Here is a 27,443-nt window from a genome sequence, read left to right on the forward strand (position 1 = left end):
CATTCTTTCTTAGATGCCCTTGAGCATTTAAGAGATACTCTATTTTAAATACAAATATTATATAATTTAAATTTGGTGTTTCGAAGTCTAGTTCAGGGAATATTCCACTGGGTTATGAATTACCAGTTTTTTCTAGTAATTATGGCACATAGTTGTGATATTCATTTAACAGTATCGGCATGGAAATTACCAGAAAATATAAACATAACCTGCATAACTACCTGAGAAATAAAGAATCTATGTTCTAATTGTGAAATCCAGTATTTTCAAAACGTAATGTTTATATTTCCTGAGGAAAATCTAGAAGATGCTCAATGAATCATAGCAGAACATTTAATGCCCCTCCTCCTGCCAAATCAGAATACAAATTATACTTCTGAAATAAAAATGTCAACTGAACAACTATTTTTCTTCCTTTCTAAGATAATCTATTTGCTATGTACAAAATTCTTAGCTAGTTACCTCAAAGATGACAGCTAAATCTTGTTTCACTAAGATTAAAGAAAAAAAAATCACTCAGACTTTAGTCAAGTCACAGTAATCCTTAACACACAGATTTGTTACTGGAGTTAATGTCAACATTTATTTTCTTTCTTGAATTTAACTGTCAAGTAAAAAAAAATAGAAAAATTATGTAGCAAACAGAGCAAACATTAATATATTAGGCCAAAAATAAATAAGAGAAGAAAAAATCTCATAATGATCTTTACTCAGGAGTAAAAGGAAAAAAAAAAACAAACAAGATCACAATGCATAGCACATCCCCAAAATAGAAAAATTAATATGAATAAATTAAAACATAACCAACTTTTAAGTAGCTACATGTAAAAAATAGTATGGTAAAAAAAAAGTATGAATAAAATTATTTGTAAAGCACATTTAATGAAAGTGGCTTTTTTATGTTATGGTTGTTTTTCTCCTTTAAAAACTGGTTGTCCACATTGTTATAAAGAGTTATATCAAGGATACAAAAATTAAATGATAATTTGGGGAATGAGAGCAGGAAATCTTAATAAATGGTTATGCCCCCATAGGCTAGTAGTTTAACCCTTCTAGTTGAACTGTTTAATAAATGAGTTATTTTTATTTCAAAACTTGCAAGTATTAAATGGCTCTGTCACCTGTAGCTGCTGCAAAAATTATTTCGGTGAGTCCTGAAAAAGTTAAACATAGAACTATGATCCAGCAGTTCCATTTCTAGGTCTATATCCAAAAACCTGAAAGCAGGACCACTGATATTTGTACACCAATGTTCATAGCAGCATTATTTACAAGAGCCACAAGGTAGGAAAATGGGAGTTAATGCATAATGGCTGTAGAGTTTCCATTTGGAGTGATGGAAAGTTCTGATAATGGATGGTGGTGAGGATACCCCAACATTGTAAATGTGATTAATCCCATTGAACATTATGTTTGGGAGTAGTTGAGATGAGAAAATTTATGTTGTTTATATATTCCAACAATTAATTTTTTTTTTTAATGCAAAAAAAGAGACAATGACAATTAAATGCAATACATAATCCTGGGCTAAAGCTAATGATGGGGGGGAAATGCCCAAAAAGACATTTTTGGGACATATGAAAAACTGGAATATAGACTATAAGCTTTACATCAATGTTAAATTTCTTGAACTTGATAAATGTACTTAAGGTGCTTATACAAGTGAATATCCTTGTTCTAAGGAAATGTATATGGAAGTAGCAAGTGTTCAAGGAGTATAATGTACACTACCTACTCTCAAATGTTCAGAAAATGGATGGCTAGATGGATACATAGAATGATACAGCAAATGTGGCAAATATTAAGGTTGGCGGATCTCGGAGAGTAGGCGGAGTTCTTAGTATGTATTTTGAATTATTTTTGCAACTGTCCTGAAAGTTCGAGATTATTTAAAAATAAAAAGTTTAAAGAAAAAAAGAAAAAGGTTCAGTCACTTATTAGTTGTATGACCTTGAACAACTTAACTCAAATTCTGTCTGTCTCAGTTTTCTCCTCTGTAAAATAGGCACAATAGTTCTTATCTCATAAAGTGGTGGCAAGAAGTAAATTAGGTAATTCATACATAAAAAAGTAGCACACAGTAAGCATTCAATAAATGTTACTTAATAGTAGTATTAGTAAAATGTAATCTTCGGAAAGGGTATCTGCAAAGTAATATTAGAAAGGGTAACTGATATTAATACGTTGATCTTTATTATTAAAGGGATTGTATGAGAAAGAAATCTACAGGGAAAAAAAGTACACCAAGAGAGACAGTCAAAAATCCTACATTTAAAGACTGCTAGCTTCACCAACACAGACATTTAACAGATGATTCATTAAATGTTATGTAGGATAATGACCACCTACTTTCCAAAATGATTAGCTATTCAATTAACCTAACATCCAGAAGACCTTGGGGTTTTACCAGGAGCTTATTAATTTTAACTGGCAAAGGTACAAAATAATTCTAAGTTGGCAGAACATAAAAACAAAAAGGAAAGATGTTTTGGTTAATATTGCTAACTCTTCCCCCACTCCATGAGCTCCTGTTTTTGTTTTGTAACTAGATTAGTTAATTGGCCTAAAACTAGCTTCTGATAAAATACTTTTAAAGAACTGACCTGATAGAAGCAAATTTACAAGTACTTAACACATTCACAAAGCTACTGTAAGTCTTACCACCATAAAATCGAATCATACAGCCAAGGTCAGGATCTGTTGCCTCCTCCTGTATGCGCACAGGATCATCAAATCCCAGCTTGTTTAAGTAATCATAAACGATCTCAAGAGGTCGTTCAGTAGGTTCCAGTCTCCTGCTTACACAATTCAAAAGAAAAATACTTAGTAAAGTAATAAAAATTCTTCGTTGAACTTTTAAAATCTTTTAATATACTCTTCATTCCTGCCTCCTTTGTAAATCTCTACTGGGCCATTACCACATGTACCCCAATAAGCTTTTTTTTAACACTCCTCCTTTTCACCATTCTCTCCCTCCCCCTGTAATCAATAATCTGCTTTCTACCTATGAGAATTTGCTATGTCTAGTCATCATTTATATTACAGTTTTTGTCCTTGCTTAAATTAATAACACTGAGCATGTTTTCAAGGTTCTTCCATGTTGCAGCAAGTCTTATAACTTCATTTTCTCTTACGGTTGAATAATATCCCATTGTATGTATGTACCACATTTTATCAGTTCATTTGCTGATGGACATTTGGGTTGCTTCCAGCTTTTGGCTATTGTCAATAATGCCACTATAAACACTGGTGTATAAGTATATGTTTGTGACCCTTTGGGATATATACCTAGAAGTGGGATTACTGGGTCAAAGGTAATTCTATATTTAAATTTTTGAGCAACCACCATATTGCTTTCCATAGTGGCTGTGCCATGTTATATTCCTACCAACAATGCACTAGAAGTTCTATTTCCTCTCCAACACTAACTTCAGTTATTTTCTGTTTTTTTAAATAAGAGCCATCTTGTGGATGTGAAGTGGTATCTCACCGTGGTTTTAATTTGCATTTCCCTAATGGCTAATATTGCCGAACATCTTTTCATGTGTACATCTTCTTTGGAGAAATGTCTCTTCAAGTCATTTATATTCACTGAGAACCCCAAAGAGTTTTTGTTTTCATGGGTTATATCTATTGATATTTATTGAATAGAAACTAAGACTAAGAATTTCCAAATATTTATTCACTTAAAAACAACAATAATCAACTCATTATATTTATAACATATATATAACACATTTTTTTTTTAAACATGTTTTTCCAAAGTAAATTTGGTATGGATTATTTGGAATTCCTTCAAGACCTTTTGAACACAAAGACTTTCCAGTACTTACATTCTGGTTTTGTTTCAGATGGGGGAGATAGACTACTTTTTCAGAAAATGGATTAACAGACAGAAGAAAGGATGAATAGACAGAATGACAAAGCAAATGTGGCAAAATGCTAAAAATCAATGGATGGGTATCTGTGGGAGTATTTTCTCAGTTTGGGATTTGTGTTATTTTTGTAACTATCCTATAAATTTGAAATTATTGCAAAATTAAAAGTTAAAAAAGAAAAAAAAAGGAATGAAGATCTGATACATTTTACAACATGGATGAACCTTGAAGATAATATGCTGACACAAAAGGACAAATACTGTATGATTTTACCTATATGAAATATTTTAAAATAAGCAAATCCATAGAGAAAGAAAGTAGACTACAAGTTACCAGGGGATGGGGATAGGGGGGAAATGTGAGTTATTGCTTAATGGGTAGAGTTTCTATTCTGGGTGATGAAAAAGTTTTGGTAATGGATGGTGGCAATGACACCACAACATTGTAAATGTTATTAAAGCCACTGAACTGTATACTTAAAAACGTTTAAAATGGTAAATTTCATTATATGTATATATGATACAACTCCCATCACAGCGAAAAAGAAATGAGTAGTGCCTATGTTTTGTAGCTAAAGAAACAGAAAACACTGTTGGCAATAAGATTTAAGTAAAAAATAACATGAAATGGGAACATTGCTTGGTGGAATTGTATCAACTGTATGAAAAGGATAATTTAGGAGTGGAAATTACACTGATGAGCAAAAAATAAACCAGCTAGGTTCCTCCTAACTTTTTTGTTCAATAACTTAACTTCTATAAATAAGAATTAAACTCAAACTACGACATGGAAATGACCAAAGAACTAAAGCCTACAAAGGCCAATGAAGACTAATTTAATAGAAACAGAAAATAAACACTGCAGAACAAAAACATCAATTTCAATTAATGCCTAGCCAAATAAAAACAAAATTCACAAGCAAGGTCTGTGACATTAGGCATTCTCTCAGTATACTGGTAAAATTCTTCTAAGAAGGGTTTATTTTAAAAGGGACTTCTGATAAACTACATCCTGGAGAGGTAAAGTACCGACTTAATGTGAAGAATAACTGAGGATGGATTAACTTGAAGACAAGGAGACTAAGGATCATTAAAGGGCTATCTTCAATTCAAGCTCACCTGAAATGTGGGCGATATCAAAGATTTAACCAACAAAGAAAGTAGTTTTCTTTGATAAAAGGACCATTTGACTCCCCACCCTGTATAAAAGGAACTTGAAAATCTTGTGAGGCTTGGGTTTGAAACAGAAAGCTCCCGAGTCTGTCCAGCCATCAATAAATCATTTTTCCTTCTCAAAATCAAAAAAAAAAAAAAGGGGGCTATCTTCAAATGTCAAGGAGGATTCAACTTGCTCTGTATTCTTTCAAAGGATGGGACCAGGAGCAATGGGAAGAAGCTGTAAAGGTAGATGAGACTGAATATAAGAAAGAATACTAATAATCAGAGATGCCCAATAATGAAACAGATTGCCTATCAAAATAGCTCACAGAGAGTTCGAGAGCCATCTGTAAGAGATATTTTAGAAGGTACTCCTAAAAGAATCAAGTTGGGCCAGAAGATCTTTAGGGTCTTTTAGAGTTCAAGATTCTATGGGGAAACGGACTTTGGCCCAGTGGTTAGGGCGACCGTCTACCACGTGGGAGGTCCGCGGTTCAAGCCCCCGGGACCCGTGTGGAGCTGGCCCATGAGCAGTGCTGATGCGCGCAAGGAGTGCCCTGCTACACAGGGGTGTCCCCCGCGTAGGGTAGCCCCACACGCAAGGAGTGCACCCATAAGGAGAGCCGCCCAGCGCGAAGGAGGGAGCAGCCTGCTGAGGAATGGCGCTGCCCACACTTCCTGAGCCGCTGACGACCACAGAAGCGGACAAGGAAACAAGACGCAGCAAAAAGACACAGAAAACAGACAACCGGGGGAGGGGAGGGGAATTAAATAAATAAAAAAATAAATCTTAAAAAAAAAAAAAAAAAGATTCTATGAGTCTCTAAGACACCACCCTAATATATATTCCACCTGAACCCGGCAGTTTTTTTAGGATACAGAGTTCAATGAATTTAAAAATCCTAATTCTGTATAATGACCACATACTCAGAACCAAGAAATAATCACGCTATCAGGCTAAATCATACTAGCTCAATTTTTCTATTTTTCTTTAGAAAACCAGGAGAAATGAAAACCTTATCAGTCTCGACCTTTTGGTCTACAAAGGTTCTTTAGATTTCAGAAAATCTCTTTATATATTTCCATCTATAATTTTCACTAGAGGGAGAAAAAAAATCAAGAGAACCTCACCATATATTCTCATTAATTTAGCATAACTGAGTAACAAGTAATATTTCAAGAACTGCAAAAACAAGTAAAATGAGGGACTGATTCCATTTACTCATTAAACTCCTCTTCTGAAGAAAGTAGAGGGTATGGGGGAGGGAAATGCTATAATCTGCTTACAGCTCAATTTTGAGTTTCAAAGTTCCAAAAGTTTAACAGGCTGTTAATTAGCTAAATCCCTCACAACTCAAAAGGAAATTATATATTGCAAAGTATATAATTCGTGTAGGACAGTAATATTGACAATAAAAAGTTCTATTCACTATTTAAACTACTTCTTCAACAGTCTCCTTTCAAGGAGACAATAAAATGACAGTAATAGTTTTGATATGGTTTTAATGTTTCTAAGAGTTACCATAGTCCATGAAATCTGAATATATGTATATATACAGTAATTTCTCTCCAAACTAGCCAACCAGTGCAGTAATATCATCAATAGTAGTCCATAGCTCTTAGCCAAGTACTTTTTACATTATAGGTATTTTAAACAGTACCCATAGTTAAGGTATTTGCAAGTAAAGAGTAAATTTCATTCCAAGGATCATTTCACAAGAACTGTATTTACTGGTGGGAGGTAAAAACACGCTATTAAAATCCAACACTGGGAACAATACATTGTATCAAAGACCCTAACAAAACCCTGCAGCATTTTCTCATCCTGGAGGGATATGGCTCAAGCCATTGTGCACTGCCTCCCACAAGGAGGTCCCAGGTTCGATTCCTGGTGCCTCCTTAAAGAAACAAAAGCAAACAACAAGCAAAACAAACAAAAAAAACCAACTCAGGGAAGTCCATGTGACTCAGTGGTTAAGCACTAGCTTCCCACATACAAGGTCCAGGTTCAACCCCTGGCTCCTGGTACCTCAAAAAAACAAAAAACAAACAAAAATACTCAATTCCTGGATAACTAATAAAGGCAAAATCCACAAAATGTTAAAATCAATAATACAAATAACACAAACAGCAATAATAAGGATACTTCGATGAATGCATATTCCATAATGTTTTACATAATACAAAGCTATGATTATTTTGCAAATAAGAAAAACAAGGTTCAGAGAATTTAGGCAATAGACTCAGTTATACAATCAGTAGATAATAACATCAGGATTTGAACCCAGGACCTCTTATGTGGGAAGTTAGCGCTCAACCACTGAGTCACATCAGCTCTCGAGTTGGTTTGTTGGCTTGGTTTTTTTTTAGGAGGCACAAGGGACCTTCCATATTGAGAAGCAGGTGTTCAATGGCTTGAGCTGTATCTACTCCCTCATGTCGGTTTAATTACAAACAATAGCTTATTTTGGGTAAACCACATTATTTTATATAATTAAATAGCTATATAAAACATGTTACCTTACACCAAGAAACCTAACAAGTTATATTTTTTAATTACTATATTTCATTAAGTCTAATAAAAACTACCATTTGAAAGATTCACTATTTTTTACGTACCCTAAGGAAAACAATGACAAACTATGACCTGCCATCAACTGTAAGACACACCCTGACTCCAGAAGTAGTAAATATGAAAAAAAACTTAAACAATAAAAGAAAATTAATAATTTATTTCTATTTCATATATTGTGTTCTTCCAAAATTTGTAAATAACACAGAAATAAGAAGCACAAAACAATCTCCTTTTCCCCTCCTCAGTGGTAATCAGTTCACTGTGTATGCTGAAACGGGATTTTCATCCCTCTTTTCAGAACAGCAAAATATGGTAAATGAAATTTTAGTGACTTGCCAAAGGTCACCCATCAAGTCAGTGAGAGCAAAGGAATTAGAACTCAGGATTACAATGCTATAGTAGGGAAGATGTTATTTTCTGTTATATACACCTATTGCTTCTCAGCTTATTTTTAAGACAGCCTATCAAACACTTAGTGATCTCAGTCATTTTGATGATTGAGAATAAAAGTAAATATATGACCATGTGCTAAAGGTCAATCTATTTTTATTCCATATGATTGTTAACAACTTTTCAGATAGAAGGCAATGATTACACTAAACTTCACTAGTGAGTCCTTTATCAGTTAAACAGTTCAATAAAAAAATAAAAAAATAAAAAAACAGACCAAATATTACAATGTAAAGAGCAGTGGACTAAAAGTCAAGACACTGTGTCCCAACTACAGTTCTACCACCAGCCAGTTCCAGGAATGTGCTTTAGACTAGGCATCTCTGGACCTGTTTCACATCCATAAAACAAAGGGAAATGGTCTCAGTGATTGTCAACAGAACGTTGGGGAAGATGAAAGTTTTTTGGGCAAGATAATTCTTTGTTGTACAGGATTGTCCCCCCCACACACACACACTCAGGAAATTAAGCGTCTCTGGCCCTTGCCCCTCAAATGCCAATAACTCTCTTTAACTAAAATAACCCTGACCCTAACCTCCATATTCCAAAATGGAAAGGGCAGAGAGAGGTGTTAGGTTATTTAGTTTCACCAGATGATCTCTTTAAGGTTTCTGCAAGTGCTAAAATTCTATAAATGAGTAATCCTTCAGTCTATGAGGGAAAAAATAGGAAGCAAAGAATGAAACACAGGATAATTTACAAAATACATGGGGCTATTTTAGCTTCAGTAATTTCATTTCCAGAATCTAGTGTAGGGAAGTAATCAGCAATGTAAGGATTCATGGGCAAAGGTTCAGTCATCACAACACTATTTCTAAGAGTTGAATGATGTGAAACAACAACCAAAAAAAAGCTAATATTTACTGAGCATTTAATAAGTGAATATATATACTCACTTACAAAAAGATCTAGGGAAAAGATATTACCATGGGGAGCAAAGTAGACTAAGAAGATGGGATCTGGTGTCTGAAGGCCAGAGCTCAAATTCCAGCTCTATCACTTACAGGCTGTAGATCTTAGGTGAGATGCTTAACCCCTTTAAGCCTCAATTTCCTTATCTATACAGTGGGGATAGTATTAGTATTTCTCTCACAAGATCATTATAAGGATTAAATGAGGTAATATACATAAATCATAAGCATTGATTATTATTTATTTTTATACTTTGTTTTTTCCAAATTTTCTACAATGGACATATACTTCAGCAAAAAAAGATTATAAAAAAAAGATAACGCCTTAGATTGTCAACTATCACAGGGCTATTCCAAAGAAAGTACCTATTCCTGATTAGATAACTAAGACTGAACTCAGGCAAATAGTTGAGTAAGGGATCTAAAAAAGAACTTAAAGCAAGCATGATTAAACATTGAAACTGAGGAAGGGAAGCTGTACAAGTCTCTCTCCTGAAGGCCCTTAGGCATTCCGACCACTAGCAGCTACTGATCTTTTTGAGCACATTAATCAACTTTCCTCATCTTAAAAGAAATTATACTATAGTCCTCAGTTATTGTGAGGGTTAAATGAGAAAATGTGTATAAAGCATTAACCACATTGACTAGCACAAGAGAGCAATTAATGTTAGGTAAAAATCTATCATCATCATTATTTTTTAGTTATATTAGACTTCCTGAGCTCCTATTCCAGCAAGGAAAATATATTCCTTCTTTCAAGCCACAGTTCAATAGTGTTTTCATTATTTCCTAATCAATTATATCTCCAAAGAGTTATTTTATTGTAATTATGAAGGCCACATGGCTAAAAACAGAAAAACACACCATTTTAAGTGTAGTTTAGATTCACAAAAGTAAATAAAGTATATTACATTTGGCTTCTAAAGTAACTGCATAACTAGTAATAGCAGGCCAATTTAAGTGGGTTTTTCTCCACATTTCTAACATCTTTCTATACATAATAATGTATACAAATGAATGAGTCAAATGTTTAAATAAGTGACCTCCATCAACCACTATCAGCTGCCATGTAGAGTAAGGCTTTTTACCTGATAAAATTAGGTCAGAATCAGTGTTATAATGTAGAGAAGCCTAAGATCTACTGAGTGTGATCCTTTCGTTTTACAAATGGATTTAGGAAATGTAGCTGTTTGAGCACATTACCTGGGGAACAAGGAAAACACTGAAATGCTAATCTACTTTTTCAAGAATCAGTCCAAATCCTAAAAGGAACACATAGTAAACTTCAATTTAGACTTTAAAATGACATCAATTTTTAGCTCAGCTAAAGGTGTTACTATTATTACCACTTTTCCAGGTGTGAGTGGGAGCTTCCTTCCTCACTGTTAACAGTATTGAATCCACAGTCTAATTCTGTCTCAAGAGGAACATTTATTACATGGAAGAGGGATGAGAGAAAGAAGATCACCAGGCATTTAAAGAGCTCTTATTTGACATTTAGTTCAAAGAACTAGTAGTAATTTTTTAAACAACACAAAAGCCCTGAATCCAAAAATCAGAAGGGTTCATATGCAAACTATAAGACTACTATGAGAATATTTTTCTTCTTCACATTTATATAATGACTTTTAAAGGAAACAGAAAGGGCTCTTAAACATGAAGATATGCTCAACTTCACTCATTAAAAGAAATGGAGATTAAAATGAAATTCTTATCAGATTTGCAAAAATCTAACTCACTAGGCTTGAAAAAGACTTGTGCTTGGAATGCTGACAGGTATGTAGTTCATGCCTGACTTTGTGTCTATATTATACATAATTTTAACTAACAAGTGTTGGAGAAAGTAAGGAAGAAACAGGTATACTTTTGTATTATTGATGGAAGTATAACCTCTAAGAAGAATTTGACAATTATCTTTATTTAATTTTTAATATTTATTTAATTTTTATTTAATTTATTTTTGTTTAGTATTTAAATCAAAATTATAAATGCACATGCCCATTGACCCAGCAATTCTACATCTAGGAGTTTTTCGTACAGAGAGACTCCCATAAATGAGAAACATCGTAAGTACAAGCATATTAATTGCAGCATTCCTTGTAGTAGTAAGAAACTGGTAAGAACATAAATTTCTGTCAACAGAAGACTGGTTAAAATTATGGTAGATGCATAAAGTGGAATACTGGAAAGCAGACTTGGTCCAGTGGACAGGGCATCCGCCTACCACATGGGAGGTCCGCAATTCAAACCCCAGGCCTCCTTGACCCGTGTGGAGCTGGCCCACGCACAGTGCTGATGCGCACAAGGAGTGCCCTACCACACAGGGGTGTCCCCCACATAAGGGAGCCCCATGCACAAGGAGTGCACCCCAGAAGGAGAGCCGCCAGCATGAAGGAAAGTGCAGCCTGCCCAAGAATGGAGCCGCACACACGGAGAGCTGACACAAGATGACGCAACAAAAAGAAACACAAATTCACAGTGCCGCTGATAAGGATAGAAGTGGTTACAGAAGAACACACAGCGAATGGACACAGAGAGCAGACAACTGGGGGGAGGGGAGGGGGGGAAAAGAAATAAATTAAAGAAAAAAAAATCTTTAAAAAATAAAATAAAGTGGAATACGATGAAGTCATCAAAAAGGATAAAAACTATACATTAATACAGCAAGAGCTCTAAAGGATATTAAATCAAAAATGTGTTGCATAAAGTATCATTACTTTTTAAATTTATATATAGTAGAGACACACACATGAGCACATACACGCTGGTAAATTCATAAACTATCTGTAGGATGCGTAAGAAACTGATACTGCCTTCAGGAAAAGGCCTGGGTAATTGGGGTACAGGGTTGAAAGGAAAACTTCAATTTCTTTCAGCAGACATGTATAGCTTTTTTGAAAAAAATTAATTTTTAAGATGTTGACTTTTAATCTAGCTATCTGATCTACAGTATAATCCAAATGAAATAACTATCTGATTTCCCTTCACCAACAGCTTTTAAATTCAGGAATATAAAATCAGCATTCCAAGGACTAGTCTTTCAATTCTAGTGAATCCATAATCCATCTTAGTTCTAGCACAATTAAAAATCCTAAAATCCATTTGTAAGCAGGAAACATACATTACTTATATTCCAAGAGAATAAAAACGATAAAAGTTAAACCTTACCTGACCAGATCGCCATGAAGCTGTAAATAAAGGCTTTCCCTTCCCTCACCAGCACATATTTCGGCTGCTGGTGTCTCTACTGTGCAAAGGACGAGATGTAAGTCAGAGGACGAGGAGGTGGTAGTGGTTGTAGCGGCAGTGGTCGCTTCTGCTCCATAAAGGTAAACACAGCCTCTCTTCACATCTTCCCTCAGCCAATCTCTTTCTCGAGAACCAAATCTACTTCTCCTATTCAAACAATTTCTGCTCCCATTGTGTTTCATATTTCGCTAAAAAATATCCAGAGAAAGAAATCATTAGCTAAAACATCTAATTGAATTAGACATGTGAAATCCTCATCCTACCTCTCCAATACCTTGCTCAGGTGTCATCCCCCGTATGGAGCCTTCCGTGTCTCCCATTTCCATTCTTCCTTTTTTTTTTTCCTGAGGTATGAGGGATTGAGCCCCGGACCTCATATATGGGAAGCAGGCACTCAACCACTAAGCTATAGCTGTTCCCCAATGAGAGTTGTTGTTGTTGTTGTTGTTGTTTTCTCCTTTTTGTTTTTAGGAGATACCAGGGATCAAACCCAGGACCGCATACATGAGAAACAGGCACACTCAACCACTTGAGCTACATCCACTCCCACCCATCTCCATTCTTCTTTTTTTAAGGATTTCTCACCCCTCTTTGTTTGCACTTGCTGTCAGCTCTAGCATTTGTTTGTTGTGTGCTTGTGTATGCTTGTCTCTTTTTTTTAAGGAGGCACCGGAAACCAAACTCGGGAACTCCCATGTGGGAGGGAGACGCCCATTGGCTTGAGCCACCACCACTTCCCCCATCTCCATTCTTAATCTGGATAATTTCATTTTCTTTACTGCTAGCAGTTCATGTCTCCACCCATCATCCTCTCTGACCTTTTCTTTTTCTTAAGTTTTCAGAAAAATGTCAAGATTAGCACTTACTATCCAGCTATCACAAATTTTAATATTTTCCCATATTTGATTCAGATTACTCTAAAGAACACACATTATACATTACTATACAGACAGCTGAAGCCAATAAATATTCCACTACAATCACATTCCTCTCTACCTTTACCACAGAAACATCCCATGCTTTTGTTTGCCAAACATATATACAGTATTATTTTACAGGATTTAATAAACCTTAACATACATATGCTTCGCCCTACAATTTTTTTATTTAGTTCAACATTCGTATAGAGATCTGTATGAATGCATCCAGCTCATTCATTTGAACATCTTATTGAATAATGTCTATTTTATAATTATACCACAATTTATCCATTCTCCTGCTGATGGCACTTAGTTTGTTGCCAATTTTTCACTACTGGAAGAAATGCTCCAATGAACAAGTCTCAATGCAAATATGCAAGTTTCTCCAAGGTCCTGACCCTCTGCCTCATATGCCAAAGTAAGCAAGAACTATATCAATACAATATGCGCAAATATTTTCTCCACTCCCATCATGTTCCAAAAAATTACTGCCGCATTTGATAACTTAGGTATGTGAAATTTATTTATTGTGAAATTAAGTTATCTCAAAACAAAACCAAATACAATTTTGTAGATGAGAATTGTGGTTGATGGTACAGATGCAACAATGTCCTTCTATGAGCTAGAGTGGATGTACATCACTACTGTAGGGTGGTGGGAATGTGAAGCATGGGAAAAATACAATTTGTATGATGTATAGACTGTGGTTAATAATACTGTAATATTTTTGCATCAATGCAAAATGTTCCACCATGGTGTGGTGTGTTGGTGAAGGGATGTTGTATGGGAAATCTACATATGTGTATGACTGTTTTGTAAGTTCACAACTTTTGTAATAAAAATATATTAAAAAAATAACAATAATAGGGTGGGGGGGGAGTAAGATATTAGTAGGAATATTGTGATGATATTCTTTCATAATTTGTAACAAATATTTCACCACAATGCGAGGTATTTGTGGCGGGGTGATGTATGGGAACCCCTTTATGATGTTATGCATGTTTGTTTTATTACTATAAACTTATTGCTTTACTATACACTTATTGTTTATGTATGTATGATACACTTCAATAAATTTAAAGTAAAAATAAAAGCAAAACACACCTCTATTTTTATGATCAGGTCATTTTTGTTCAATTTAATAAAACAGACATCCGTGGTAACAATTACACTGAACACCACAAACTGCTCCACAATTCTGTGGCTTTCCTGAAACATCCTTCTTCACTATGTCCATCTGACTAGTAATTTTCTTCAAAACTCTACTTGAGTAGAGTTTTTCTATAGAGCCCTCCACACCTCCCATCCCCATTTTCCCTTCTTATCTAGAAAGAATTAATGCCACCACTTTCTCCTCAGCAGAACGTCTTCACCTTCAAATATTTCTCTTATATATTGCAGTGGGTTTTAATTATTTATTTATGTCTTCCTCTCTTCTCCACAGAGAGATTATTAGTGTCTTAACACCTAGAGACACAGGTGTAGTCAAGACTCAGCCGACATCACAGAAATTTATTCCAAAACTTTAGCCCAATTATCTCTGGCAAAAAGGTGACCATATTTGGAAAACATCTCCATTTTTTGCAAAGAAACCTACAGTCTTTTCTTTGTATCAGCCACAGAGTGGAAAGGAATAATATAAATTACTCATTATTACTCCTAAACAGAAATAACTAAAGATAAGGCAAATATTATTTTTATAATTATTGAGATTAAATATTTGAAGGTATCTGTAGCACCTAAAATTCTATTTCCATAGATAGGGAGTAGATGCAGCTCAGTGGTTTAGTGCCTGTTTCCCACGTACAAAGGCCCAGGTTCCCTGGTACCTCCTTAAAAAAAAAAAAAATTCCAAAGACAGCAAAGAAAGGGAAGCAAAAGTTAGAAGACATCCCCATGTGAGAAGGAAATACAAAGCGTCCTTGCTTAAATTCAGGACAACATTCATTTTGCAGACTGTAGAGATCTGGACATAGCTATTCAACACCAAGAAGATTATTACTGATTCTAAGTTTAGATAAGTAGGATAAACCCTAGCTACAAGTGGGAAATAAGCTTCTCCTCATCAAGAGCAGATTCTCAAAGCTGAATTAACAAAGGGCTTCAGAGTGTTTATTTTACAAACACAGGAATATGTGTTCCACTAAATATTTTTAACCACTGGTTATTTTAAATATTCCTTTTTTTTTTTAATCTTTGGGAAAGAGCAACTGGCCTACCTAAAAATATTTTAGATGATTCAGTAATATTTATAAATTTTGCTCACTGCTGTTGAGAGAGCAGGCAGACACAACCACTAAATAGTTTCTTCAAAGACTTTTTAAGGTTAAACAATGGCCCACTGACCTTTTCAGTCTTAAAAGTCAAGAAAGAGCCCAGCAAGTAGTGTTAGTTCATCCATGACTTTTTTTCTGTGAGGATTTTTTTTTAATGTGTATGCATTATATTTCCCTTTAAGAGTATAAATTCCTTAAGGAACTTTACATCACTAAAACATAGTGTTGTTGGTCATCATTTGCCTCAAAGAATCTTAGGACGATAACCGGCTAAGTTAGAACTTTAACAGACATCAAATTTTTTAAACCAGTTCAACGGGCATTTAAAAGCTCTGATACTAATAAAAGCAAAGCAGCAACAATCTTAATGAACTGTGTAGCTATTGTAGCCACTGGTGAATTACTTGGTGCCTCCTCCTTCTCAAGAATATCCTGTACCATTGCCTAAAGCTTCAGGTAACTGCTGGGAAGGTCTTCTTAGCAGTCAGTGATAGTACTTCCTATTAAACTGTCCTCTGAGCTATTTTAACTTTTAAAATCACCATTCTACTAGAATTGCTAGATTGAAAACACTTTGTTCATTTTCTCCCTTACTCTTGTGTAAGAACTGTTACCCTGATAAATGTTATTTAAAAGAGAACACAACTATGATCAGCTCTTACGTCAAGCAAGTATATAAAGAGCACACTTAAGATTAAAGATATTTCTAGAAAGCAAGCCTTTAGAGTAAGACATGAACACACTACTACTTCAATTTTATGCCTTTAAGTTTCCAAAAAGAAAGATAATATATAAGGGCTGTGACCAGTTCAAAGATGATAAACATATTAAACACCCTAAGATGTTCAGAATAAGGTAAAAAACTCCCCATACCCAGTGAGTTCTAGAATGTGAAATACCCTAAGGGAGGAGATATTTTCCCGCATCCAAAACTTTAAAACAAGATGGGCTTGTGTGATGGTTTGAAGCTCTGTGTACCCCAGGAAAACATGTTCTTAAATTTAATCCATTCCTGTGGGTATGGACCCATTGCCAGTAGGACTTTTTGATGAGGTTACTTCAGTTAAAAGTGTGACCCACCTCAATCAGGATGGGCTGTACCCCTGTTACTGGAGTCCTTTATAAGAGAATGAAATTCTGACACGGAGAGAGAAAGTCACATATGGAGCCACCAGAGGCTGAAATCAAGGGAATCAGGAAAAGAAGAGAGAGGCCAGCAGACACCACCATATGCCTTGCCACATGACAGATGAGCCAAAGATGTCCTGCAGCCGGTCTTCTGGAAGAAAGCATTGCCTTGATGATGGCCTGATTTGGACATTTTTTGGTCCTCAGAACTGTGAGCTGATAAAGTCCCATTTTTTCAACAGACCATTTTCATGTACCTGCTTTAAGCAGCCTAAGAAACTAAAACAGCTCATCTCTGAGAACACACACACGGTAAAGACTATTTTGGAAAGGATGGGAAGGGGAGAAATACTTTAGTTCATTAAAATCTTTTTGATATTGATTTTTAAAACCATGTACACATATTAGTTTAATAAAAATTTAAAACTATTCTTGAAAAAAATCCCATGACATTCACTGATTAGATTACTTGTAACTTCATGTCTTCTGGAGATGGAGTAAAAAATAATATTAGGGAGTGGATGTGGCTCAAGCAGTTAAGTACCTGCTTTCCACATGAGAGGTCCCAGGTTCCATTCCTGGTGCCTCCTAAAAAAAACAAAAACAAAAAAGGAAAAACCAACTCGGGAGCCAATGCAGTTCAGTGGTTGAGCACCAGCTTCCCACATACAAGGTCTTGGGTTTAATTCCCGTTGTCTCCTTAAAAAAAATAAAAAGATGCTCCAAAAGTACTCCTAATATTTTTAAGAGTAATAAGAATATCGTACTTATATTTCAACAACTGTAAAGGTGTACATTCTAAACAGCAATTTGTTAAATGAATCTACAGGCAGGTTTTCAGTCAAATTTTCCAGTAACCCACATACATGGACCTAGATCTAGTCTGCCTGTGTTATACTGTCTTAGTGATACTAGTCTTTTAATGAAAATCTGTATTATTTAATAACAATGATGTTCATGATTTCATATTAAGTATAGAAAAGTTGTAAAGTTTTTTTTCAAAAAGTCTTCAGAGAAAGTGTGGGAGATTATGACTTTCTTCCCAGTTCAGAAGTGTTATATGTACATATTCTTTTCTGGCTTCCCTTGGCACAAAATTCAACCACTAGGCTAATTAAGGCAATTTTTTTTTCTGTGGAACTCAGAGCACCTAATCTCTACAGCTGATCCCATTTATTTGCAAGGATTATTTAGAGTATTTACTGTATGCAGTAAAGCAAGGGATGCAAAGGCCTTTAGAGACTCTCAGCCTCCCACTACACCAGCTCAGTATTGCAATTAAGACCAATTTCTGGCATCCTTCTAATAGTCCCCAGGTTGCAATCTCTGGGAAACCAGGGTTAGGTTGTCATCAAAAAGGAACTCACTTCTCAATTACTTCCCTCTAACAATTCAATCACTCTCCACCCCCCAAAAAAAATTATTAAAAAAAAAGCCAAGGCTGTTTATTTACCTTGTAGGCCAGAGGGCAGTGCCTATCTCTCAGACCTGCCATTTCCTGATAAGCCAGGCCAGCTGAACTTTTTTTTTCATTGAGTTAATTCACAATTTACATTTTAGATGACCTTATAGTTTTAAGTGAGTATCCAAAATCCTCCAGGTAATATTTGCAACTTATGATTAAATACATTACAATAAATATGTACAAGGTTTATGCACAGGTCAGATTTAAACCATGAAAAGTTACTTCTTAAAGTCACTGCATTAAGATTGTGAGGTAGTGGCAGAAATCATATATATATATATATTTACAGTTATAGTTTCTGTTGTTTCATAATTTCACTAGATCCTTCCAATCTTTTTGTTGCTGTTGTTGCCATTTTTTGTGATGTCCTGTATTATAATAATTTTATTTTCTCTCTTCCTTCTCCCTGGTTACATTCCACTTCTAAAACTCTGGAATGAATTCTATTCCACCTCCAAAAGGACACCCAGTTTACATATTTGACCTACAGAAAATTTTTCTATTTGAAAGGCTAACACAAAACTCCACCCAGAGTCCCACAATCCCTCCCTTTAATCATCTCTGCTCCCTCCCCACCCTACATTCCATATGCTCTCAAACTTCTTGTCATCACCTTCAGGGTTCCCCTCCACCCAGGCCAGCATCCGCTTCCCTTTCTTCCCACTCCCCTAATTCCTGCCAAAGCCCCGCTGGCTGCCTGTTGCATAACTGCTCCCCCATTACAGTTTCCCAGGATTGTCAGCCCCGCTCCCGCAGGCGGGAATGCCCCTCTCGGCCCAACCCCTCTCTTCTGCAACCGCTCAGCGATTCCCGGGAACCCGGCTCCTCCGGGGATTTTCTCTCCAGGCGGGGCAGGTCATCCTTCCTCGCCTGCGTCTCCCAAGCGGGGAGCCGGGGTAACTTGGGTTGTAAGCCGGGAGGGCAGAGTCTGCGCTCCCGCCGGCACAGCCTCCGGCACCCCGCAGCGCCCGGCCAATCACCGCCGCCATCCTCCCGCTGGGGTGATGTCTTCAGGTGTCCGGGCAGAAAGCCCTGCGTACTTCCAGCTCCGCGCGCCCGAGGAGCGCGCTGGCCTCCGGGCCCGGGAGCCGGGGGCCCGGAGGAGCGGGCGGGGCGTCGGCGGCCAGCGGGCGCGAGGCGTGGGCCTGCGAGGCGGGTGGCGCGCGGCCAAGGAGGGGCGGCGGTGGGGGCGCCGCGGCCGAGGCCTCGGCACGGGCGCGGCGCGGAGGCCTCAGCGGGGACCGCGGCGCTGCCCGCTGGGCTGGGGGGCGCCCGGGCCGCGTAGCTGACTGATGCGGGACTAGGGTCACCGCCGCCTCAGCCACCGCGCGGGGCGGGGCCGGCCTCCCGCCGCCCCCCGTGTCTGCTCCCCAGCCCGCCTGCCCGCCTAACCTTCAGCACCCGGATCCCTCCCGGCCGGCGGCTCGCGGGCGCTTCGGGCGGCTCCGGCGGCTCCGGCGGCTCCAGCGGGCCCGCGGGCCCCGGCTCCACCTCCCCCATCGGCGGCGGAGACTGCACAGGGAGCGCCGGCCGGCGCGACGGCGCACGAGAGCGGCCGGCGGCCCCGCCCTCCGGGTCGCGGGCCCCGCCCTCCCGCAGCCCCGGCGGACCTGCGTAGCTGCGGACTCGGCGTGGCCCTGGCGTGGCCCCGGCGTGGCCCCCGCGCCGCCGAGGCTCGTTCTCGACCGGCTGGAGGCCGAGGGCCCGGCGGGGAGAGCCTGGCGACTCGGCAGCGCTGGGCCTCCTTTGAGGTCCGCGCTAGGTTTGGAGGACCCTGTGCAGGGAGAAATGTTTACTGCTTTCGACGCCTCTGAAGTGCCGGCAAGAGAAAGGGGCAGGTGGAGCCTGCACCTGCCAATGGGGACCGGACGCTGCCTTCTCCCGAGGGTAGCTCTTATAGCTTACCTCTCTACTTCAAAACTGGCTTCTCACCCTCCATTGCGAAGCCCTTGAATGAACTGTTTATTGAGAATACTCAAGGCCCTTTCTCTTCCTTATTAGAGATTCTTACTTACGACCTTCTTCAGTAAATTCGACCCAACTTTATAAACGTGTCAGCTCACCTCCCAGTCATATTTAGAAAAATTATCAGAATTCTGCTCTCAGATTCAAGCAATAATCCGGTCTATGAACCACTGATTATTTGCAAGGTTAATAAAGAAAATCTTTAAAAGTTAATTTTTCATTTTCCCTTAGTTCCTGCAGTGATAGTAGTTTTGCAGTCAGTGGGCCAAATTTGAAGTCAGTTTGCTTTGAAATCTCAGCTCCATCATTTATTACACCTATATATATATATCTTTGTGCAAGTAACTTAATTTAAACTTCTAGTTCTTAAACTGAAAGTGGTGAAAATTTCGTTAACACTTATTGTGATTTATTGAATAACACAAAGAGCACAACACGTAGGGATTCATAGAAGCTATTCTAATTCTGAGTTTCCAAGACTACTAGATTTTAGAACTTCTCTTACACAGATAATCGGTAAATCTTAAAGCAACTTGTGAGGATTACCAACAGAAAACTAGTCATCTCTGGAGCATAGAATATCTGGCAAAGATGGTATCATCAATTATCCCTTGCTTCAGCTTGCCTTGTCCAGACCAACTATCTGCTGAAAACATGTCAGTTGTAGGCTTTGTACAAGAAAGGTTGAGGTCTAATTGTGTAGTCCGTTTTCCTCTAATTATACAAATGTATCTAACTGGAGATATTTTAAATTCCAAGTCAAAACTTGGCTCTTGCAAAGACTCTCAACCTGTACAAATTCTGTAAAAGAAAAAGGATGTTTACTACTTTTTCCCTTTACTATGAGTTACTTGAAATATACCAAAGTTCCAGTCTTCAGTAATCTTCATTTGTTTTGCCTCATTTTAACAAATTAAAAATTGTCTCAAGACTCTAGTGTAAGGTGAAAAAACTTAAGGTTATATACACTTCCTGGGATTTTCTTCTATCTTGAAGTGCCTTCTAAGAAAGTTATGCAAACTAGTCATATTCCTATTTCGGTGCTTCTTCTCCCAGTAAGAACTCAAGCTTATTTGGGGCAGACTCCAATATGAAGAAAGAAGTGGATTTGAGCAAGGACAGACAGGCAGTGAGAATTTTAAAAATTTACAAAGTGACTCAGAATAAGTGATTCCAGAAGCTTATTTCTTGAGGTATTGAACATTACCTTCTCCAGATCTCATGAGCATTTCTTTATTGCTTGATCATGTGAGGGGGAAGAATCTTGTCCCAGGACCAGGGTTTGAGTTGATGCTGGGGAATAGCATTTGTAGATGGTTTTTTTTTTAACTAATGGGATAGTGAGCTAAAGCATCAATTCAGAATAAAAGTATATACTAAAGTTTATGTATTTACTACTCCATACAAACTAGTAAGATAGTACCTCTTTCAAAATGGAAAAAAAATCCACCAGCTGAGATGATTCAGGGGGTGACTTATGATGCCACGCCCTTTTAAGATACCCATGATTCAAGATAATGATTTATCCAATTCAGTGGTCACAAGCAGATGATTCTGACTTTTCAAATTATGTACTGCCATTAACATCTTATACTTTGTTTCAAAGGTCACGTATTCATGTTCTCTCCCAGTTCAAGGCAGTGTGCATTATGTATACCAAGTTATATAACTAAATTTCCAGAAATGGTAAACAGCTGAGACTAACCCTAAAAATAAATTCTTCTGGGATTTTTTTTGTGTGTGTGCAAAAATCCATCTGCCCTCACTGCAGGTTCATCATTACAAAATTCACTGTTTGGATCAAGCCAAGAGACAGAGCAGTCTTTACAAGCCATCCCTGCTCTGTAACCTTCCTACAGCAGCTGTGCGTACCCTCGCTACACATGGTCTCACCCACCCCCACCCCCAACCCCAGTGCACACACACACACAGACTTTATCCCAGGTGCTTTTCCTGATCCTCACAGCAAAATAGGCAAGTCTGGAGAAGGAAATTTCATGTCTATCGGATTTTGGTAGAGGAGCCATAAGACACTAAATTCACCTGTTTACATCTAGTTGCCTCCCACTCCTTTGATAATCACAAAGTCATCTGTAGGCCTAAATCCCTTATTCTACCACAGACTGAACAGATTTATATCCAGATTTTAGACCTTATTTTATTTCCAAATAAACAATTTACCTGGTTTCAAGATTTGAAGAAATTCTTTCTTTGAACCTTTTTATATTTTCAAATATGGGGACAATTGAACTGGGGAAGAAATAGTGTGGAAACCCCTTTAAAGTGATAAAAATCAATTTGGTTCTTTAGGACTGAAGTTCATATCTGATATTCCATACACTGTATTTTTTTTTAATTGATTTTGTAAAAATATTAGATTAAAAAAATATGATGTCCCATTCAACCCCACCACCCCTATTCACTGTATTAAGTAAACTTCTAGCATCTAACTTTTCCATTGTACCTTTTGTATTTGCACTTAATTACATGTAGATCAAAGTATCAAGCATATTTAATATGAAGATTAATTTTAACTGTCATATATAAAGAGCGACTACAGAAATATAGCTTATCAAACAGTACCAAAGGGCAATTCTACATGAACTATATAATTGCCTAGGTCTACATTTCCCCTTCTCAATCAAGAGACTGTCACACCCTTCCTCTTCTCAATCAAGGGGCTGTGGGGATCGTCAGAGTAATAGAAAACCTGGGGAGCTGATGTGGCTTAAGTGGTTGAGCACCTGCTTCCCAGGTCTGGTCTCCAGTGCCTCAAAAAATAAAACAAACAAACCTGAAGCTTCCAGACACTCATTTCCACAGTAAAGTTAGTCAAACATAGATGAGGAAATATGCCTCATTTTGGCTGGTGAGGCCTTCCTCTTCCCAAAACAGATTACCTGAACAAAGAAGTTTAAAATGAAACTCCATGACTATCCCAAAACATTTCACTTTCTTTTTGCCTTCTGTGAGAATTTACATATGTGAAGAAGCACATAAGCAATATTGTAGTTAAAACTAGGACTTTTTTTTACTGTCTGTAATATCTACTTGTATTTGAACTAGTTGTTCAAATTCCTCATGTTGAGATTTCTGGTTGTAATTCAGAAGTTTAACTCAAACTTGTAAGTTTAATTGAAAACTGGAATAAGAATTCGTATGAGGCTTCAAATCCACTTGTAAGAAGCAAGGAAGCAGATCTTAAAATCATTGAGTATTGACTTTTTATTATTAGTCACTGTTCATAATTTGTTTCAACCAAAAGACAATACACACAATTCTAATGCATCCCATGTAAATGTTTACATCCATTTTATTCCTCACTCACCTCTAAGACTTATCATTAATTTTGTTTTTTACATTTCAAAAATATGTCTGCAATAATTAGAACTTCATTAGCCATCCCACTTGGAAACAGCCGTTAATATTTTTACAGTAAAGAAGATGTGGTGGAGCTTAATGAAAATGTAACTTACAACATTATGAAAGACAAGGGATTTTACAGGAACAAAGTGAGAGTTCATAAAGGAAAGAGTTCAGAGGCTCTTTCCCATGAGGCCTCCAAATAGAAAACAAAAACAAAACACACAAAGCACAACAGCAGGTTCTTTAAAGTGTGTGTGGGGGGAAGGGGGGGCAGGGTTAAACAAAGTAAAAAAACCACTTCAGTGTTCCATCTTGAAGCCAGAATCAGCCTCATGAAAGTTCATGAAGCAACTGTGCAAGATGCTTCAGCATTTCCAAGTGTTCCAGATTCTGGAACTCTGTAGATGGGACCCACTCAATTGCTATTGCTTTTAAAAAAAAAAAAAAAAGTTATTCATATCCAGTTTTAACAGCAGCCACCCTCGCAGGTCAAAATGGTCGAAAGTATATTAAACTTCAGGACTTTCTAAACAACTCTTCAATTATCCTCCCTATTCCCAATCTCTTAAGTACGTAGACATGTACAACTTCTCCCCAAACACAAAGTTCTTGTATACCCTTTTTTATTTCTCTCTTTCTCTCTAGCTCTCCGTTTAGGACACTGAGGTTAAAATACATTCACTAGGAAAAAATATACAGATTCAAACTCTTTCTTTCCCCTAGCTCTCATGGCCCAAATATTTCCCAATGCAGAAAATAAGGAAGCTGAACCTCAAAAGCAGTATTCCCTAACTTCCAACTTCTTCTGGAAGGATATAAAAATGGAAAGCACATTATATAATGGAAAGAAATACTCAAACCACTAGTGCTTAACAGTTTCATGTATTAATAGGACAAACAAGGGGTACAAACCACACTTTTAACCTAGACAAGAGGAAAGAATCTCCTTCCAAATGTTACAGTGAAGAACGCTTCTTTAAATGAGAAACACCTTAAAATTAATAGATGATCACCACACACAGCACAAAACATTCCATGACTGTCCAAACCACCTCAAGGTAACAGCACCTGAGCACTGTGGGAAAAGCTTCTGGGGGAAAGCATCCTTCCTACAGTTATTTGATTATTTAGATGAATTCTCCCTTAGGATTGCTTGGGGAGGTGGGTAGGAGCTATGTGGGATACAAACTACTCTGGAAGAAGGAAACAATGAGGTAAAAGTGCATGTGAAATTGTTGGAGAGTGTGTAGAGGTTCCCTGCTTACCACCTTGGGTTATTAAAGCAGTCATGGAAATTGTACTCTCCTCACAATGGCTCTAAAGTTGTAAGGCCATGCAAATTTGCACCCCCTTGAATGCTGATGCTAGGGAATTACTGAATTGTGCAAGTGTTCACAACAATTTAGAGATTTCTCCTTTTAGCTGCAAGGCCAAGTGAGAGGAGAACTAACTCTGATCCTGGAAGCTTAAGGCACGCTGAAGCTTTCTAAGATCCAATTATTTGAAACTGTCTTTACAACCACCAGTATCCTAAGCAGTTACTTGGCTGCTATTATTTCAGTATGGCACTCAGGTTTAGTCTCCAAAATCACATGATGCAGCACCCTTTGTGTTAAGGCCATGATATTTTATTCCTTCCAGACAAAGAAATGGATGATCATAAAACTCTACCTCAAAACTATGATCAACCAAGGAGATGCTTTGTCACTCAAGTAGACTCTTTCCAGCTCCATTAGCTAACACTATCTTATAACATGGTTTTCAGCAATTTCTTTATAGATTCAACTCAGTTTAACAACAACAAAAAAAACCTGAGCTGGTTAACTACAACTGTGAGAGAGAAAAATAAAACCTCTACCACAAAGAGGAATGTAAGACAAAAGTTCTATTCAGGAAATCTACCAATATTATGTTAATCCTATCATGTTTCACAGCATTAAGTAAACATCCAATGAAATCAGTCTGAAAAGAAATCTTTGAAGGATATTGTTCATTGCAAAAGTGGAATAGCTGTCTGGAATATGCACTAGTTCACACTTACTTTACTGAAAACTATGCACCAGGATAATATCCTCTTCTTGATTCAGTCAACCATTTACCCATGGGGTTAAGTTTTAGCAGGTCTTGCTCTTACATACCAATAAAATCAGAAAGTTTCCCCTTTGGAGCCTTTGGTTCAAATGTTTCAGTTTGTCAAATGTTAGGAATAGTCTAGCATCTGATACAGAGCTAGATTTGACAAGACACTGACGTAAAGGCTTGGTGGAATGGAGAAAAAAAGAAAAAAGAACATTTGTACCCAGGTTTAAGACTGAAGTCAAAGTGGTCATTATCAAATACAGTAATGATTACAAACATTTTAAGAGCAAGGTGGGCCTCATTTTTTTTTCCTTCTTTATTGTATAAGACATGGTGCCTATATACTTGAATATACATAGTACATTCAACATGTGCCACAGCAGAGTCACCTTTACCTCATTCCAGCAACTCAATTTTAACATTTAATAACACAAGGGTCCTTTCTAAAAAGCACTCAGAATTCCCACCAATTCAAAAAGCTCCAGACCTCAAGTCTTTGATGCAGATGTTCATGAGCTTGGCCTCTCTCTCAAGAGACCAATTTCTTAAGACTCAGGAAAGAATACTCCTACCCAATGGTGTCCATAAGACTTCCTCTGACACAGGGGGCAAGGAAGCTATAAGGCTTCATTCCAACACCATAAAGTACAATATAGGAAAGATTTATTTAACTGTGTGGTCTTTATTTCAGTGCCAGTGTTACAGATACAACACAAATGTTCCAGTTAGAAGAAGGAATTCAAACGGAATGCCAAGGTCCAAGCCAGGCTCAGGAAATAAAAAGGGAGGTTGGAGTAACGGAGAAGATGACTCCAATATGCTCTAGGACGAGTTTGATACTCACTCTTCCTATGGGCAAAGGTGCTTTATTTTTTAAGGAGTTTGATCTTTAAAACTGGTAAACTCCTTTTTCTACCGATTTACCACAGTTCAACAGGCAAGTTATGGGCTTAGAAGAAACTTTAAAATTTGTGGGGGGAATAGGGGCACTATTATAAATATAACTTTTAGAAGCTGTCCACTTTGCACTTAAAGGGAAATCAGTTTTGAAAATCATGGAGGGTATTCATGACTACAGCTAAAGAATGATGAGAAATGGGAGCTGGAAGAGCCCTGGAAGTTTCTATTACAAATAGAGCACCATATCCTTCATGCCAAATCTCAACAAAAGCTCTTTATAACTGCATCTGTCCAGTGTTTACAAATAATCTCTCAAGGTCTGACCAGTTCTTACTAACAAACATACATACATATGTGTGTCTGTGTGTATACAGCAATGCACAGAAAAGGCTATCAGGAGCCTAATGCCTCTTTCAAACATTGGGAAAACCAGTAGAAAAAGGCAGGGCTCCCTATTGTCCACTGTTACATTTCCATTCTGAATGCCAGATGTAAAAGCGCCTGAAGATGGTAACCCAGCTAGTGAGGAGTAAATACCCCACCTCACCCAGTCCACAGAGAAACAAGAGAAGGGGCAAATCTTTGCTGCAGAGACAGAGTGAGTGTTTTCTTGCCATGAATTCCAGTCCTCTCCTCTAGACCAGCTGCTTACTTCCTCAGGGACCCAGGGAATGTTGATTCTGGCTATAAATGTGGGAGGGGAAGGGAAGTGTGGAAAAGGGGAAGAGGAGGAAGAGTGCAAAGTAGCCTCCAGAAGCAGCCGGCCTCAATAGTGGAGGAGAGGAAATTAGTCTTTAACAATGCTTCAAGGTCAGCAATAACTTTAGGAAAATCCTCCTCAACGGTTCTCTTCGGCTCCTCATGCCCATGGTACAGTTGGGGGGGACTTGCCAGCAATCACAACCTCCTTCCCAGAGTTCCTTTGATTGAGTGGGATAAGAACGAGAATGGTGCCAGACCCTCATTGCCAGGACTGAGGGGGAAAGTTGTTCACCTCTGCCAGATCTTGCATTGCTGAGCCCTTGTGATTATATGTGAGCTTGATTCGCATTCGCAGCTGTTGCTGTAAGAACAAGAGAGTCACAAATTATACAATGAAATAAAATACCTAGAATTTGTTTAGC

At 37.7% G+C, this 27,443-nt stretch overlaps 2 protein-coding genes across 6 annotated transcripts in view; both read right to left on the reverse strand.

Moving 5' to 3' along the window:
* The window catches only part of PHLPP2 (PH domain and leucine rich repeat protein phosphatase 2), a 79,820-nt gene extending 60,247 nt beyond the window's left edge, over positions 1-19,573 (reverse strand). The window contains exons 1-3 of one of the 4 annotated variants that reach the window (XM_058279767.2): positions 19,402-19,573; positions 12,140-12,408; positions 2,662-2,795 (exon numbers count right to left, since the gene is read on the reverse strand). In XM_058279767.2, the coding sequence (XP_058135750.1) occupies positions 2,662-2,795; positions 12,140-12,408; positions 19,402-19,509 (511 nt within the window). In that variant the 5' untranslated portion in view covers positions 19,510-19,573. Of the gene's footprint in view, positions 1-2,661; positions 2,799-12,139; positions 12,409-19,401 lie in introns of all 4 variants that reach the window. The other 3 variants (XM_071209096.1, XM_058279766.2, XM_071209095.1) reach the window with 3 other exon arrangements.
* Positions 19,574-23,184: 3,611 nt separating this feature from the next.
* Positions 23,185-27,443, reverse strand: part of AP1G1 (adaptor related protein complex 1 subunit gamma 1) — a 130,348-nt gene continuing 126,089 nt past the window's right edge. For both annotated transcript variants that reach the window (XM_058279770.2, XM_071209097.1), the window contains one exon: positions 23,185-27,382. In XM_058279770.2, the coding sequence (XP_058135753.1) occupies positions 27,281-27,382 (102 nt within the window). In that variant the 3' untranslated portion in view covers positions 23,185-27,280. The remainder of the gene's footprint in view (positions 27,383-27,443) is intronic.

Source organism: Dasypus novemcinctus, chromosome 18 (genome assembly GCF_030445035.2).
Source record: "Dasypus novemcinctus isolate mDasNov1 chromosome 18, mDasNov1.1.hap2, whole genome shotgun sequence".
NCBI lineage: Eukaryota > Metazoa > Chordata > Mammalia > Cingulata > Dasypodidae > Dasypus > Dasypus novemcinctus.